The following is a 14,675-nucleotide window of genomic DNA, read 5'->3' on the forward strand; positions in this document are numbered from 1 at the left end:
CCTTGGGCTCAGGTCATGATCCCAGGGTCCTGGGTTGGAGCCCCACAATGGGCTCTCTGCTCAGCAGGGAGCCTGCTTTTCCCCCTCTCTCTCTGCCTGCTTCTCTACCTACTTGTGATCTCTGTCAAATAAATAAATAAAATCTTTAAAAAAAAAAAAAAAGTCTTTGTGTCTTAGAAACTCAGGTACCTTTCGTCTGAAATTTCTAGGCATTTTATCCAAATGCTTATATGCAAATACTTGCCAACCATAACCTGGTCTCCCTCTCACCCTACAACTCCCAGGATCCCCAGTACCTAGGACCCTGTGCACATGAGAAGCTCTGAAGCTTAAGCTACATTAGTTGTGTGTTAAAGCTGCCTGAATTTCCAGAAGGAAAGAAGTCCCTATGGAGCTGGAATTAATAGAAACAAGATAAAGAACCTATTGCCCAGTGAATCAGAAGTGTCTGAACCCAAATTCTGAGAGGTTCTACAGCTGCTATTTGCAGCCTAGGTTGAGAAGACCATAGACGGTCATTGTCATCAGATGCAACCATGTGGCCATAACACTGGTCCAGCAGAGAAGCCTGAAGTGGACACCAGAAGACCAAGATCCTCTTCGGACTGTCCAGCCCTACGACCAGGAGCCGTCTTCTGGACCTCAGCGCCTTTCTGCAAAATGACAATTTAAAAAGCCATCTTGCTTACCTTGCAAGATTACTTTAAAGCTTAAATGAAATAAAGAGGGAAGACATGATTTGAAAAACAGAAAGTGCTCCACAAGGGGCTGTTTTCACCACCATCCATGAGGAGACTCAGAATGTTTATGTTCCAGAACTGAATCCCATCTTGGCTGACCATCCTGACCTCTCACCAAGGTCCTCAGGGCTTAGTGAAGGATGAGGTGTTGTTTATGTACTATGTATACATTGAATCAATCCCTGCTGGGAACCAAACCCTTGGAGAAAGAAAGGAGCAAAGGAAGGGTTTACAGTAGCCATATTGGCATATGACCGTCCCTTCTGTGCCGAGATGTTACCTGCTTCTCGGTCATGGCCTGTTCATACTCAGCCTGCACCACATCGAGCTCTGTGCGCTTTTCATCCAGCTCAGCCTGGGCCTTCTGCAGATCTTGCATGGCCAAGACGTAACGATTCTCCTGTACCACCAAGTTGGCCTGTATAGGACATACCCAGGGTGAATGAGGGACCAGGCACAGCCCACCAATCAGCTGGCATTTCATCTGAGATCTCAGCCATGCTCATACCTGTTCTCTGCTCTACCCCTAGAGTCTTGGCATTAAGTCAAGACCAAATTTCAGTGTGGACTTGACATAAATGTGTATAAGCAGAAAATTGTAATTCATTCGAAGTCAGCACATTTTTTCTGTCAAGTGCCAGATAGTAAATAGTTTAGATGTCTTGGGCCGAGGGGCAAAATTGAGGCTATTATTCAGGCACTTACTTAAAAACCATTTAAAAATGTAAAAATTCTTCTTATTTCATAAGCTGTACACATAGAGGTTGTGAGCTAGAGTTGGCCTGCAGGCCGGAGTTTGCCAGTGCTTAGATCAGAGCATTGCGGTATTAAAAGCACATAGGTACTTTACAGAACATTGTAAAATTATTGTAGGAAAAGAAAAAAATGAATATTGAGAACCATCTGCCTCGTAAGACTCATCACTATTGATGAGGATGTTAAAACTAGATAAAAAATGGAACCTAATTATTCACTGAATGTAAAATATAGATTTTTCTGAGCCATGGTGATCTTGATGTCATTCTTGTAGTCTAGTCTTCCTATATTGCTTGCCTTCCATAAAAGAATTGGTACCTTGAGGTGTGACTAATTAAAAGTATTTATTTTTAAGGAAGCTACTAAATTTGACTCAAAAGCCATATTCAAAAGCAATATTAGCAAAAGAGGAGATATAGAAATCAGTTCTTGCTTACAGAAATTTAGATGCTTTAAACAATTTTTTGGAATCAAATTTTTCCTTTTTAAGTCTCTAAGATGTTAAAATTGACTTTCATGGAGGATAATCCACTATTAGGGCCACGTTCTCTCTGCGGTGTTTCAGAAGAAAAGATTATCTTGAAAAAAAATTTTTGAAATAAATTATTTTCCTGTCTGAAAACCTCAGGCTCCCAAATTTTGGAAGAATAACTCTTTAAGGGAAAGCCCAAGTTCTATAACTTACTAGGACCAATGACAGGCAAAAGCGTGGCGTAACTTTAAAAAGGGTCTAACTCTTGGGACATTTTCTTCTCTGGTCTGCTATAAACCACACCTGTGGCTGCGGAGTAAACATAAAAGAAAAGAAAGGTAACAATGCCCAACAACTCTCTAAAGCAACACACTAATGTCAAACCATCACAGCTCCAGAGATTTTGAATATTTTCTAGAATTTTCCTCAGAAAAAAATAAATTGAGAAAATTTTTCATGAAGCTCTCGAAAGTTGCCAACCAAGAGGCATAGAATCCTTCAAACCTAGCGGCTCGCCTTGGGAGCTGTGGGCCTCCATGCAGATAGCTTACATTCTGTAAGATTCGGTTTATCCATGACGATGCTGAAGATCTACCTCCTACGATGTGTGTGAGAGAGGATTAAATAAGACAATGCATGGAAACACCCACCGCTGGTGTTTGGCATAGAGCAAGAATCCAATAAATGACAGATGTTGTCCGAGTTGAGTATTTAAGGCTCTATTGTTATAAACATCCTGTTTCTGTGAACGGATATTTACTGGTTTTCATGGTTTTCAAGGAGAAATCTCATTATAATTAACTTGAATGGAATCTAAATTGCTATTAGTTGGTATTTAAGTTTATTCTCTACTAGATGTCACTTGGCCCGTTGACAGGGGTGTTCTCCAGGCGAAGGAGAAGAGCCCCTCAGGGTCCTCGTCACTGCTTAGTGTTGAGGAGGTTCCAGCTGGAGTGTAAGGAGTGTCCTTAATCTGTCTTCACTCAGAAGCAGGGAAGCCCCTCTGGGAAGATGCAAAATCAGAGGCCTTGGTCAGGGTTGTTGCGTACATTAGCAGAGCTGCCCAGCGATAATCTGCACTCCCTCCATCTTTGCCTTCTCCGAAGCAGTGACTGTGTAGGCTCTAATTGCACTTCTGTTCATGACAGAACATTCAGAAGGACCTGATGCACTCAAGGCTCCCAGGGCCTGGGAGCTCTTAAGACATTAGGAGGTCACTTCCGGGACTGACTTCTCAGAAAGAGAAACAGAGGTTCTAGGAGCAGATAAAACATTCCCCCTTCTGACGGTGTTCCCTTCACCTCCTACTGCAGGATCAAGGATGTCCTAGGACAAGGTGGAGGCTAAAATGTCATAGAATAGGGGAGGGGATTTCCTTGTTCTTATGTAAACCTTGTTCAGAATGGCCATTATTTAGTATTGATTTTCGCTCATTTTATTTAGAATAGTTATAGTGACATAAAAGCTGTCCATCATGAGTTCAACAGTAATTCCCTTAAAAACACTGTATGCTCACTCACTGGAAAAATTTGCGAAGGAGGTCCTGCATGTTTCATTTGATAAGGCTGTTCCAATTCAGCCAGTAACAGAAGGCCCATTTTGGAGCTATGCTGGAGTCTCCAATGGTCCCAAAATTCATAACGTTGACAGCATGACATCAATCATTGGTTCTGAAATTCCCTAAACCAAATGAGTCTTTGTTCTTTAAGTTGCTTTAAGACCCTAAAGGGCTTTAGCCACTGAATAAATGACCCTGGTATGGTAATAGAAAACGAAATGGGACTTGAAAGTCGATCCCTATCTTCTTTCTACTCTAAATTATTTATATCATGATTATTAAGTTCCTCACATAGTTTATAAGCGTTAGTGGATTTCAGTTGATGCTTGAGAGAGATCAGACTCCTACAAAAGCAAAATAATCAAACAGGCCACACGTGCCCTCTTTGAGACATCGGTATTCCATTTTCAAAGCAAGTATTTGCTTCTCTGTCTGCTGAAGATGGTCACTGATGGCGGGGGACAGGGCACGGGTGTGCATATGAAGCCTAGAAATGCAATTACTCAAAGGGAAACAAGCCTACTCTCCAATTACATTAAAGAACAGATGACATTCAATGTCCTTCTTGAGGGGGAAAGGAGAAGAGTGGGAGTACTGTGTCATACCTTACAAGCAAGACCAGCCACCAGCTGTGTGCTGATCTGCCTCAGTCATAAGATTCCCTGGCAGGAGATCTGGGATGTTATCGGGGGATTCTATGCTATCGTTTTCTATGTCTCTTTTTTCCAAGTTGACACTGTGGAGGGAGAATATCTAGCAGCCCACAGTGGACTTGGCATCCTTGTTGAGAGTCCATGCTTAAAGGCTTGCACAACTCAGACTGAAGTGGTTTTTACGGAGAAGAGAAACATCTTGTGCTCGGCCTTTCTGTCACTCGCTCTCCCCGTGGACTTGGATGCAACCACACCAGAGGCCAAAGGCTCCTGTGCTACATGGAAAGACAAGACCGGCTGACCCCAAGGGCTCTCACAGGCACGTAACATGTGGTTCTACGTAGGAGGCTCACCTTCAGAGGCAAGACTTCTCTGTTGATAGAAAAGAAGGAAGCCATGGCTTTGGTCCAGGAACAGAGACCAGCTACGTTCCCACACACACGCTTAGCAGTTTCAATGTTGTAGTCTGTCATTTCAAAGTAAGGATTCAGAAATTCTATCACTTCTTCATTGATTGTGTCTTTGGGGAATTGCTATGAAAGAAAAGAGTAAAATTAAGTCAAAATACTTACTTCCATGAAGTCATACTCCCATGATACTTACAATGCAACTGCAATTATTGAACAACCAAGAAAGGATGAATGACATCATATTCTGTTGATATCTCAGGATATGGGGCCAACGTCCTGAGAGTGAAAACAAGAGTGAGCAGTGACAGCGAAGAAGTCAGAGCAAACTTTAGCTTCTGTGAACAAGAGATACCAAGCCCCAGTAAATGTTTTGGGATCCAGGGAAAGAGGAAATTATTTAGGTGATGAATACTAATATGGTTACAAAAATTTCCAAAGCGATAACATTTTCATGTCATTAATCCGAAATAGGTGAATTGTAAGCCCATAAAATCAATAATGGAAAACAAATACAGTCAGGTATACTCAGCCTAAGGATAAAATCTATTTAGCATTTAGCAGCAACTAAATGTTTAATACATTCAAAGAGAGTTTCTATTAAACTCATCTGAATTACAAAGTAACAACCTGGACATTAGGTCTTGAGGGCAATGAATTAATTTTTAATCAAAAAATTATCCAGAATGTGGGAGAACTGGTATCTTCTGAAGGGATAAAACTGAAAAACAGTAGCAGAAGTGGATCACGAATGCTTTCTTATGTCAAGAGACAACTGCCCAACCAATGAACTTGGACCTTTCTCAAGAGGTATTTGTGCCTCTCAAAGAAGATGACTAGATCTTCTCCAAGTAGACTGGAATGCAGTGCCTACATAAAAGCTTTCACAGAACATCCATGACGTAGGGTGCAACCCACACTCTCATTCAGACATCTTCCACTACAAGTTTCTTTGATGACACTTGAGAAATAGTGAAGCCAGAAGAAGAGCCAGAAGAATATTTGGGAGCCATGGAAGGGCAGTGGTGATGGCAAATGGCAAGGGAGCTTCCAAGACCAGGGGCCCTGCCACCAGGTACATAGCCCAGGAGCCTCGAGTCACCTGCCAGGATCCTCTGTGCAGTCCAATTCCACTGTCACATTTTTCTGTGAAAGCTTCTTAAGTCTTCTCTGTCACCTAGCTCTCTCAGTCAGAGTTCATTGCAACCTTTCCTCCATACAAACAGCGTGTTATTCCTTCTTGGTGCTACTGACATCCCAGAGCCCCATAATTTAATTATCTGGGGAAGGCCTGCACGGCCACCAGTTCGTAAGCTGTTCACCACCATGGCCGCTGGAAGGTACCTCACAAGATGGCCCAGCCACACGGCACTTGGGTAATGTGGCATTGAAAACTGAGTGAAGGGCAGTGCTAAGGTCATTGCTTGGGAAATAGACATGACTTTGGTATTCACAGGTAGTTATGGCAAGATCCAAGTATGAAAGGTAAAAAATAAAACTCCTAGAAGAAAACACAGAACCATTTATTCTTCCTTAGAGGCAAAGATTTCGCAAACACAACACAGAAAGCACGATTAAGGAAGACAGTGAAAAACTGGATTATGTTAAACTTAAGAATGTCTGTGAATCAAGGGACACCTTTAACAGAATGAACAACTAAGGTAGAAAGTGCAACAAGGTATTTGCAAGTTACTCATATTTTATAGAAAGTAATTCTACCCATTAATAAAAAATTTAAGTGGACAAGAGACCTAAAGAGGCACTTAACGGAAGAATTCCCAAAAGGCTCATGAACTGATGAAAGATTCTCAACGTCCTTACTCCCCAGGGAAACGCAAACTAAATGCACAATAATAAGACATTACTACAAACCCATCAGAATAGAGAAAAACAAAACAGTTAAGATGTAGAACAACTTAGAATAGCCTAAAATCAACAATTCAGGAAACAATAGATGTTGGCGAGGACATGGAGAAAGGGAAACCCTCTTACACTATTGGTAGGAATGCAAACCAGTACATCCACTCTGGAAAACAGTATGGAGGTTCCTCAAAAAGCTAAAAATTGAGCTATCCCATGACCCAGCAATTGCATGACTAGGTATTTATCCAAAGGATACAAACATAGTGATTCGAAGGGGCACCTGCACCCCAATGTTTATAGCAGCAATGTCCACAATAGCCAAACTATAGAAAGAGCCCAGATGTCCACTGACAGATGAGTGGATAAAGATGTGGTATATATATATACACAATGGAATATTACTCAACCATAAAAAAGAACTAAATCTTGGGGTAGCTGGATGTCTCAGTCAGTAAGTGTCTGCCTTCAGCTCATGTCACCAGGGGCCTGGGATCAAGCCCCACATCAGGCTTCCTGATCAGTGGAGAGTCTGCTTCTCCCTTTTTCTCTCCCTCTGCCTCTCCCCTGTTTGTGCTCGCTCTCTCTCAAATAAATAAAATTTTTTAAAAAAAATTTTTTTAAAGAGTGAAATCTTACCATTTGAAATGATATGGGTAGAACTAGAAGGTATTACGCAAAGCAATCAGAGAAAGACAAAAATCTTATGATTTCACTTATATGTAGAATATAAGAAACAAAACACCTGAACATAGGGGAGGGGAAGGAAAAATAAAATAAGATGAAAACAGAGAAGGAGATAGACCATAAGAGATTCTTAACTCTAGGAAACAACTGATGGTTGCTGAAGGGGCATGGGGGATGGGGGAACTGGGTGATGGACATTAAGGAGGGCACGTAATGTGATGAGGACTGGTGTTAGGTGAAACTGATGAAGCATTGACTTCTATCCCTGAAACTAACAATATACTATATGTTAACTAAATATAATTTAACAACAAAAAAATTTTTTTTAAGGCATAGAACACTTAAATTCTGCTCACAGATCTGTAAACTGACACAGCTACTTTGAAAATTCTTTGGCACTATCTATGAAGCTGTTTAACGTATACAAATGGTAGCTGCACTGTGGTGAGCATACCACAGTGTACAGAGTTGTCCAATCAGTATTTCGTACCCCTGAAATTCATGTTAACATTGTGTGTCAATAATACTTCAATCAAACAAATTTACAGGATTAAAGAATGTATGACCTAAGACCCAGAAATTCCATTCCTGAATACAAAGCCAACTGAAATGCAGATACACCCACTGAATGACCTATAGGCCAATATTCCTAGTAGCTTTATTTATAATAGCTCCAAACCAGTAACAACCCAGAAACGCATCAACAGTACAATGGACAAATAAACTAAAACATATAATAGCATTTCACACTGTGCTGGTTCATACAAACTCATGAGGAACCATTCCTAAATTCTCAGGAATTTTATAAACTGTGTGTTAAATAGAACAGTTATTAAAAATATATTATATATACTTACACTTAAACAAATTTCATTTAAAATAAAAATAATGCATAGTCAAAGTAATCATTGTCTATCATTTAACTGCATTTTACCCCCTATTTTTTCATGTCATTTATATCTATCGTGCCTATATGGGGGTACATTGTTACTATTCTACTATGTACCTCTCCCCAGCTCTCCATTCAACAAGATCATTTTGGTAGCTTGAAATTGGCCATTGTGGGCATATTTACACCATGGAAATTAGCAAACACTACAAATCAGACTTTTTACTCTTTTTTTTTCTTTTTTCTCCCCCAAGAAACAGTTGTTTTAAATAATTACCACATACTACCGCTTCAGATACTGAACAGCCATACAGCAATGAAAAAAGAATGAAACATTATCCTTGCAAAATAAGAATGAATCTCAAAGACTTGTTGAATAAAAGAGATCAAAACAAAATAGGTCACATGACATGCTATCATAGCTATAAATTTCAAAATGAACAAAATTAATTATCAGGATAAAGATCAGAATAATGGTTATCTTAGGGGAAGTTACTGACTGGTTTGGGACACAAGAGAGATTTCTGGGGCCTGGAAATACAAATCTTGATTTCAGGGTTCATTAACAGGTATAAACATATGTAAATATTTATTAATCCATATACTTAAAATATGTACATTTTATCATATGTAAATTCTACATTAAAATTAAAAATGTACAAATTACCCCAAAAAAATCACTATTGAGACTTGCAACATATAAATATGCATACATTTGTATTCATATGCATATAATATATGCACATATGCATTGCTTTCTTAATATTTTTTTTTTTAAGATTTTATTTACTTGAGAGAGAAAGAGGATGAGAGAGAGAGCATGAGAGGAGAGAGGTCAACGGGAGAAGCAGACTCCCTGCAGAGCAGGGAGCCCAGTGTGGGACTTGATCCCGGGACTCTAGGATCATGACCCAAGCTGAAGTCAGTCACTTAACCAACTGAGCCACCCAGGCACCCCTTAATATGATTTTTTAAACTTTTATTGAAATATATCACTGATGATGCTTTAATATGCCTAAAATCTGTCAGGCAAGGCTCTAATGCTTGTTTTTAAAGCTTTAAAGTCTTGGTTTTGAAAGAGAAAATTCTATTCTGAAAAAATACTTAAGTATGTGTTCAATATATGTATGTAGAATATTATTCAGGCTTGAAAAAGAAGGAAATCCTGCCATTTGTGGAGGACATTATGCAAAACAAAGTAATCGAGACACAGAAAGACAAATCCTACACTGTTTCACTTATACATAGAATCTAAAATAGTCAAACTCCTAGAGGCAGGGAGTAGAATGGTGGTTGCCAATGGTGAGGGAAGGGAAAATGGGAAGATGTTGGTCAAGGGGTTAGAAACTATCAAGTTACAAGAAGAGTAAGTCCTGGAGACCCCATGCACGGCAATATGAATACAGTTAACAACATCACATACACCAAATTTTCTAAGTGTTCTCACCACAAAATAAGAAAATGGCGACCGTGAGGTCATGGAAACCTTAGCTGGCAATGATTTCACAATATATACAAATCTCCAAATATCAAGTTGTACACCTTTATATAGAGAATTTTTTCTTTTACTTTTTTTTTTCTTTTCTTTTTTTTTTTTTTTTTGAGAGAGAGAGCACATGAGTGAGCAGGAGTGGTGAGGGAGGGGCAGAAGAAGGAGGAGAGAGAATCCCAAGCAGGCTCCACAACCCTCAGATCATGACCTGAGCCGAAATCAGGAGTCCAACACTTAAACAACTGAGCCACCCAGGAAATCCTGCCATTCAGAAAACTTTTATACATGTTATATAAATCTATATTCTCTCTCAAACTCTTTAAGAGAATTATGGAGGTGGCCAATCACTAATGCCAACCCAGCGGCTATATCAAGGATAAGGATTGGGGATTAGCAGTCTGGATGGCAAAGGTGGCTAGGAGACATGCAGGGAAACTTGGTGTATGTAAGTTTGGAAACTTTGTTTTATACATTTGTAAAATAAGTTACTAGATCACTATAGTAAACTTTTATATGTCATTATACCTCAACATTATACCTCAAGAAAGATAGCAAAAAACTAAGTAAAAATATGTAAATTTTTTAGTAAAAGTAAAAAAAAAAAAAAGTAAAAATCTGTAAAGTTTTTTCTGAAATTTGTTCTACTAAAGGACTCAGACACTCTAATGAAGTCTCAGTCCCCTCTCACTCAGCCCATCATTACTGAACTACCAACCTGTAAGTTCTGTAAGAAGTTTCCTGCAGTCATGAGTTTTAAAGATTCCTGCCACGACGGAATTGTACAGCTTTTTTCCAGGTCAATTTTCACTGCATTGACTTTCCTTTGAAACAGGAGCAGCACACAGTCCATGATCCTCATGATGAGGTGAGGGGGTCGGCCCAACGTGCGGACAGTGGCGATGTCTGAAGGCTTGATGGTCTGCGGGACGACAGGAGGTCATCATCTCACCTCAGATAAGACAGTGTGGACCAACTTTTCATCTTTAAATGCTACTTGGGCGGAGCGAAGCAAGCATTTTTTGAGTTAGATGCCAAGTCATAAGGCTTAAATGCATAGTTAATCCCCAAGAAATGCCATGTCCCCAAAAGTTCAAACTTTTACAATTCAACTGGCAGCAAGAGGAGAGACAGTGAGGGAAATGTCGGTGAGCAGCTAAGAAACTGTGACTTCTCTAAAATTACACACACCACTTTGTGTCAGAAAAAAATGAGTATAATCTGAAAGAAAAAGAATACTTAGCACTTACGGAGCTATGAGGAATTCTCAACCAGGAAAACTCCCGGCTGGTGCCGTGATTTTTACTCATTAGTTATGTAGGTCAAGAATCTGCCTGTCTTTTTAGCAAGCCAGACTTGTCACGGTGGACTAACCCTCACAGGTAGCCCCGGGGCTGACAGATTGAATAATTAGAGGTTTCTGAGCTGGGAAATGACCTTTAACTTATGGAACTGAAGCAATACGGATTTCACTAAGTCAGAAAAGTCCTGTCCCATTTCTAGTATGGAGATTCTAAAAGAATAAATTATTTAATAGTCACATAGAATGATTATGATTGTTAATAACTGCTCTATCTCTTAGCCTCTTTATGGAATAAGTATTGGAAAAATATGAACTATGAGAATCTAAAAAAGTCTTATTTCTAGGACAAATAGTGTACACTCATTCCTTCCAGATCTTATTTGCATGTACCTACCCCCCATCAAATGAAGGTGACCAATGACCTTCTTATCAAAGCTACTAATCTTTCCTCTGAGGATTAAGAAAAAATAATGAAGATGAAAACCAATGAACTTGTTAATTAGAAATGTAACTACTTTGAAAATGTTTGTTTCAGGATTAGTTTTTGTGAACACAAGACGACTGGAAGTGAAGGAGAATTTGTGTTTAAGAGCTGGCAATGACAGATGGATCTTGATAGGAGATGTGTGCCTAGAAAAGAAGGAGAGAGAAACAGCAGCCAGTGGAGAAAGTAGGGTCAAATAAATGTTGTATACGCTGTAAGAGCTGGACATGCTTATTTTACTTTAGCTTTAAAAGGGAGCTTTCTCAAACAGAATTGAGCTCAATTATGTTAGGTGCCCAGGTAAAAGGAGCTGGAGGAAAAGGTATATCAAAAGTCCAACCTATTTCAGCTAAGTATTGGACTCTGCTTTTACTCTGCAGGCAAAGCAATATGATTGCCACAGAATTTCCTAGATATCCTTGCAATATAATAGTTATTTAACATCTGGAGGTATTCTGTATGATTGCATGGAGGTAGATTAGCTTTGAGATAGGATGAGAAACAATCTTTGCTATTACCTTATTTGTTGTACAGATTTATGTGACCTGATGCCAAAAAGTTAGTTTGACTGGGTTGGAACTTCTTAGAATATGTTGGTAGTACCATATTTTAGGGTTTCAAAAGCTCACAAAAAAGCAATAAAATGGAGGCAGAACCAATAAAGGAAATTGTTGAAAATCTCTCCAATACTCTTCATCATGTCACCCCTGTTTCCACCCATTTCAGCACTAAAAATTAATTATATAATGCAGAATATTTTAGTGGTCGAGAATATGAAATTAGGAGGATAAAGGAAAATATTTTATAATATCAAAAGGATGACAAGTTTTTTTTAAATCCTAGGAAAATGTATACCTTTAAGCATGACCTAAGAGGCCATATGATCTGTTTCTATGATGCCATTAGGTATGGAGATATCTTTATACTATCAATATATTCTCTCTGTTGATCAGAGACTCTCAGTCTGAAGCCAAGATGCCCCAAAAAGGGGAGTGTATGGAGATCAGGATCTTGAAGAGATATGCACACTCCCATGTTCACTGCAACATTATTTATAAGAGCCAAGACCTAGAAGTAAGCTAAGGGTCCACCAGTGGGTGAGTGGATAAAGAAATGTGAGACACATATATATACACAGTGTGTGTGTGCATGTGTATGTGCACGTGTGTGTGTGTGAGTGCCTGTGTACAATGGAATATATTCAACCTTAAAAAAAAAAAAAAAAAGAAAGGAAGGAAAGAAAATCCTGCCATTTGAGACAAGGATAGACCTAGTGGCCATTTTGCCAAGTAAGTTAAACCAAATACAGAAGAACAAATACCGTATGATCCCATTTATATGGAATATAAAACAGTCAAGATTCATAGAAGCAGAGAGCAGAATGGCAGTGGTCAGGGCCTAGTGGGAAGAGGAAAAGAGAAGCTGATGGTCAAAGGGTACAGATTCTCAGTTATTCAAAATTAAAAAGTTCCGGATATCTACTACAGAGCACAGTGCCTGCGGTTCATACTGTATTATATATTTCAAATTTATCTGGAGGCTAGATTTTAGATATTATGCTAAATGTCTTTGACATATAAAATAATAGCAACATTAAAGGGAGTGGGGGAAACTTTGGGAAGTAGTGGACATGCCAGTGGATTTGAAGGTGGGGATGGTTTCATAGGTACACACTTATTCTCAAACTCCCCAAGGTGTATACACTATACATGTCCGGCTTTTTACACACCAATCGTATGTCGATAAATTGGTCTTAAAAAATGGGTCAGGGGTAGATGAGGAGGCCACCAACCTGAGAGACTGCAGACCTCCCAGAGCTCCGGGGATCAAGAAGCCCAGTTTAGCCAGCGTGAGGACAGAGGAAAAATAAGTGAAGACGTACCCCGGTAAGAGTAGTGTGGAAAGTTGGAGAGATACAGGAGAAGGCTATCGCTTCATTGTCTCAAAAGAGTAGAAATTCATATTTGTCTATTGCTCAGGAAACTTAAAGACTCAACTTGGGTCAAAAAGACTGAGGAGTGGGTCAGCTGGGTGGCTCAGTGGGTTAAAGCCTCTGCCTTCAACTCGGGTCATGATCCCAGGGTCCTGGAATCAAGCCCCACATCGGGCTCTCTGCTCAGCAGGGAGCCTGCTTCCTCCTCTCTCTGGCTGCCTCTCTGCCTACTTGTGATCTCTGTCTGTCAAATAAATAAATAAAATCTTAAAAAAAAAAAAAAGACTGAGAAGTGTTTCAGGCAGTGAGATCAGGAAGGGGTTAAAAAATTACATTATCGGGGAGGAGTCAAGATGGCGGAGAAGTAGCGGCTGAAACTACTTCAGGTTGCGGGAGATCAGCTAGATAGCTTATCTAAAGATTGCAAACACCTACAAATCCAACGGGAGATCGAAGAGAAGAAGAACAGCAATTCTAGAAACAGAAAATCAACCACTTTCTGAAAGGCAGGACCGGCGGAGAAGTGAATCCAAAGCGACGGGAAGATAGACCGCGGGGGGAGAGGCCGGCTCCCGGCAAGCGGCGGAGCAACGGAGCATAAAATCAGGACTTTTAAAAGTCTGTTCCGCTGAGGGACATCGCTCCAGAGGCTTAACCGGGGTGAAGCCCACACGGGGTCTGCGTGGCCTCAGGTCCCGCAGGGTCACAGAAGGATCGGGGTGTCTGAGTGTCGCAGAGCTTGCAGGTATTAGAATGGGGAAGCCGGCTACAGAGACGGAGCCGAGGAGTGACTCTCAGCTCGGGTTTACCTTGAACCGATCGCAGGCTCGGTGAGCTCGGAGCGTGGCCGGAGGCCAGGGTGACGGGAGTAATTGGGCGCTGATCTCTGAGGGCGCACTGAGGAGTGGGGCCCCGGGCTCTCGGCTCCTCTGGGCGGAGACTGGGAGGCCGCCATCTTCACTCCCGTCCTCCGGACTCTACGGAAAGCGCTCAGGGAACAAAAGCTCCCGAAAGCGAACCCTAGCGGATTACTCAGCCTGGCCCCAGGTAAGGGCGGTGCGACTCCGCCTGGGGCAAAGACGCTTGAGAATCACTACAACAGGCCCCTCCCCCAGAAGAGCAACAAGAAACCCAGCCGGGACCAAGTTCACCTACCAAGGAGTGCAGTTTCAATACCAAGGAGAGCAGCGGAATTCCAGAGGAGGAGAAAGCAAAGCACGGAACTCATGGCTTTCTCCCCATGATTCTTTAGCCTTGCAATTAATTTAATTTATTTTTGTTTTTCAATTTTTTTTTCTCTTCTTCTCCTAAATTTTTTTAACTTTTACCCTTTTCTTTTTTAACGTTTTTTAACTAGTTTATCTAATATATATATTTTTTTTCCATTTTATATTTTTTCATTATTGGTTTTCTTTTTATTTGTTTCTTTTTTTTTTTTTTTTTT

The 14,675-nt window shown here is 40.3% G+C and overlaps 1 protein-coding gene across 1 annotated transcript in view; it reads right to left on the bottom strand.

Moving 5' to 3' along the window:
* The window catches only part of DNAH5 (dynein axonemal heavy chain 5), a 224,312-nt gene that overhangs the window by 48,189 nt on the left and 161,448 nt on the right, over nt 1-14,675 (bottom strand). Inside the window, exons 59-61 of the mRNA XM_032861880.1 lie at nt 10,230-10,433; nt 4,533-4,712; nt 1,021-1,158 (exon numbers count right to left, since the gene is read on the bottom strand). Coding sequence (XP_032717771.1) covers nt 1,021-1,158; nt 4,533-4,712; nt 10,230-10,433 — 522 coding nt within the window. The remainder of the gene's footprint in view (nt 1-1,020; nt 1,159-4,532; nt 4,713-10,229; nt 10,434-14,675) is intronic.

This window comes from Lontra canadensis, unplaced genomic scaffold (genome assembly GCF_010015895.1).
Source record: "Lontra canadensis isolate GAN:19392208 unplaced genomic scaffold, GSC_riverotter_1.0 scaffold22, whole genome shotgun sequence".
Lineage (NCBI taxonomy): Eukaryota > Metazoa > Chordata > Mammalia > Carnivora > Mustelidae > Lontra > Lontra canadensis.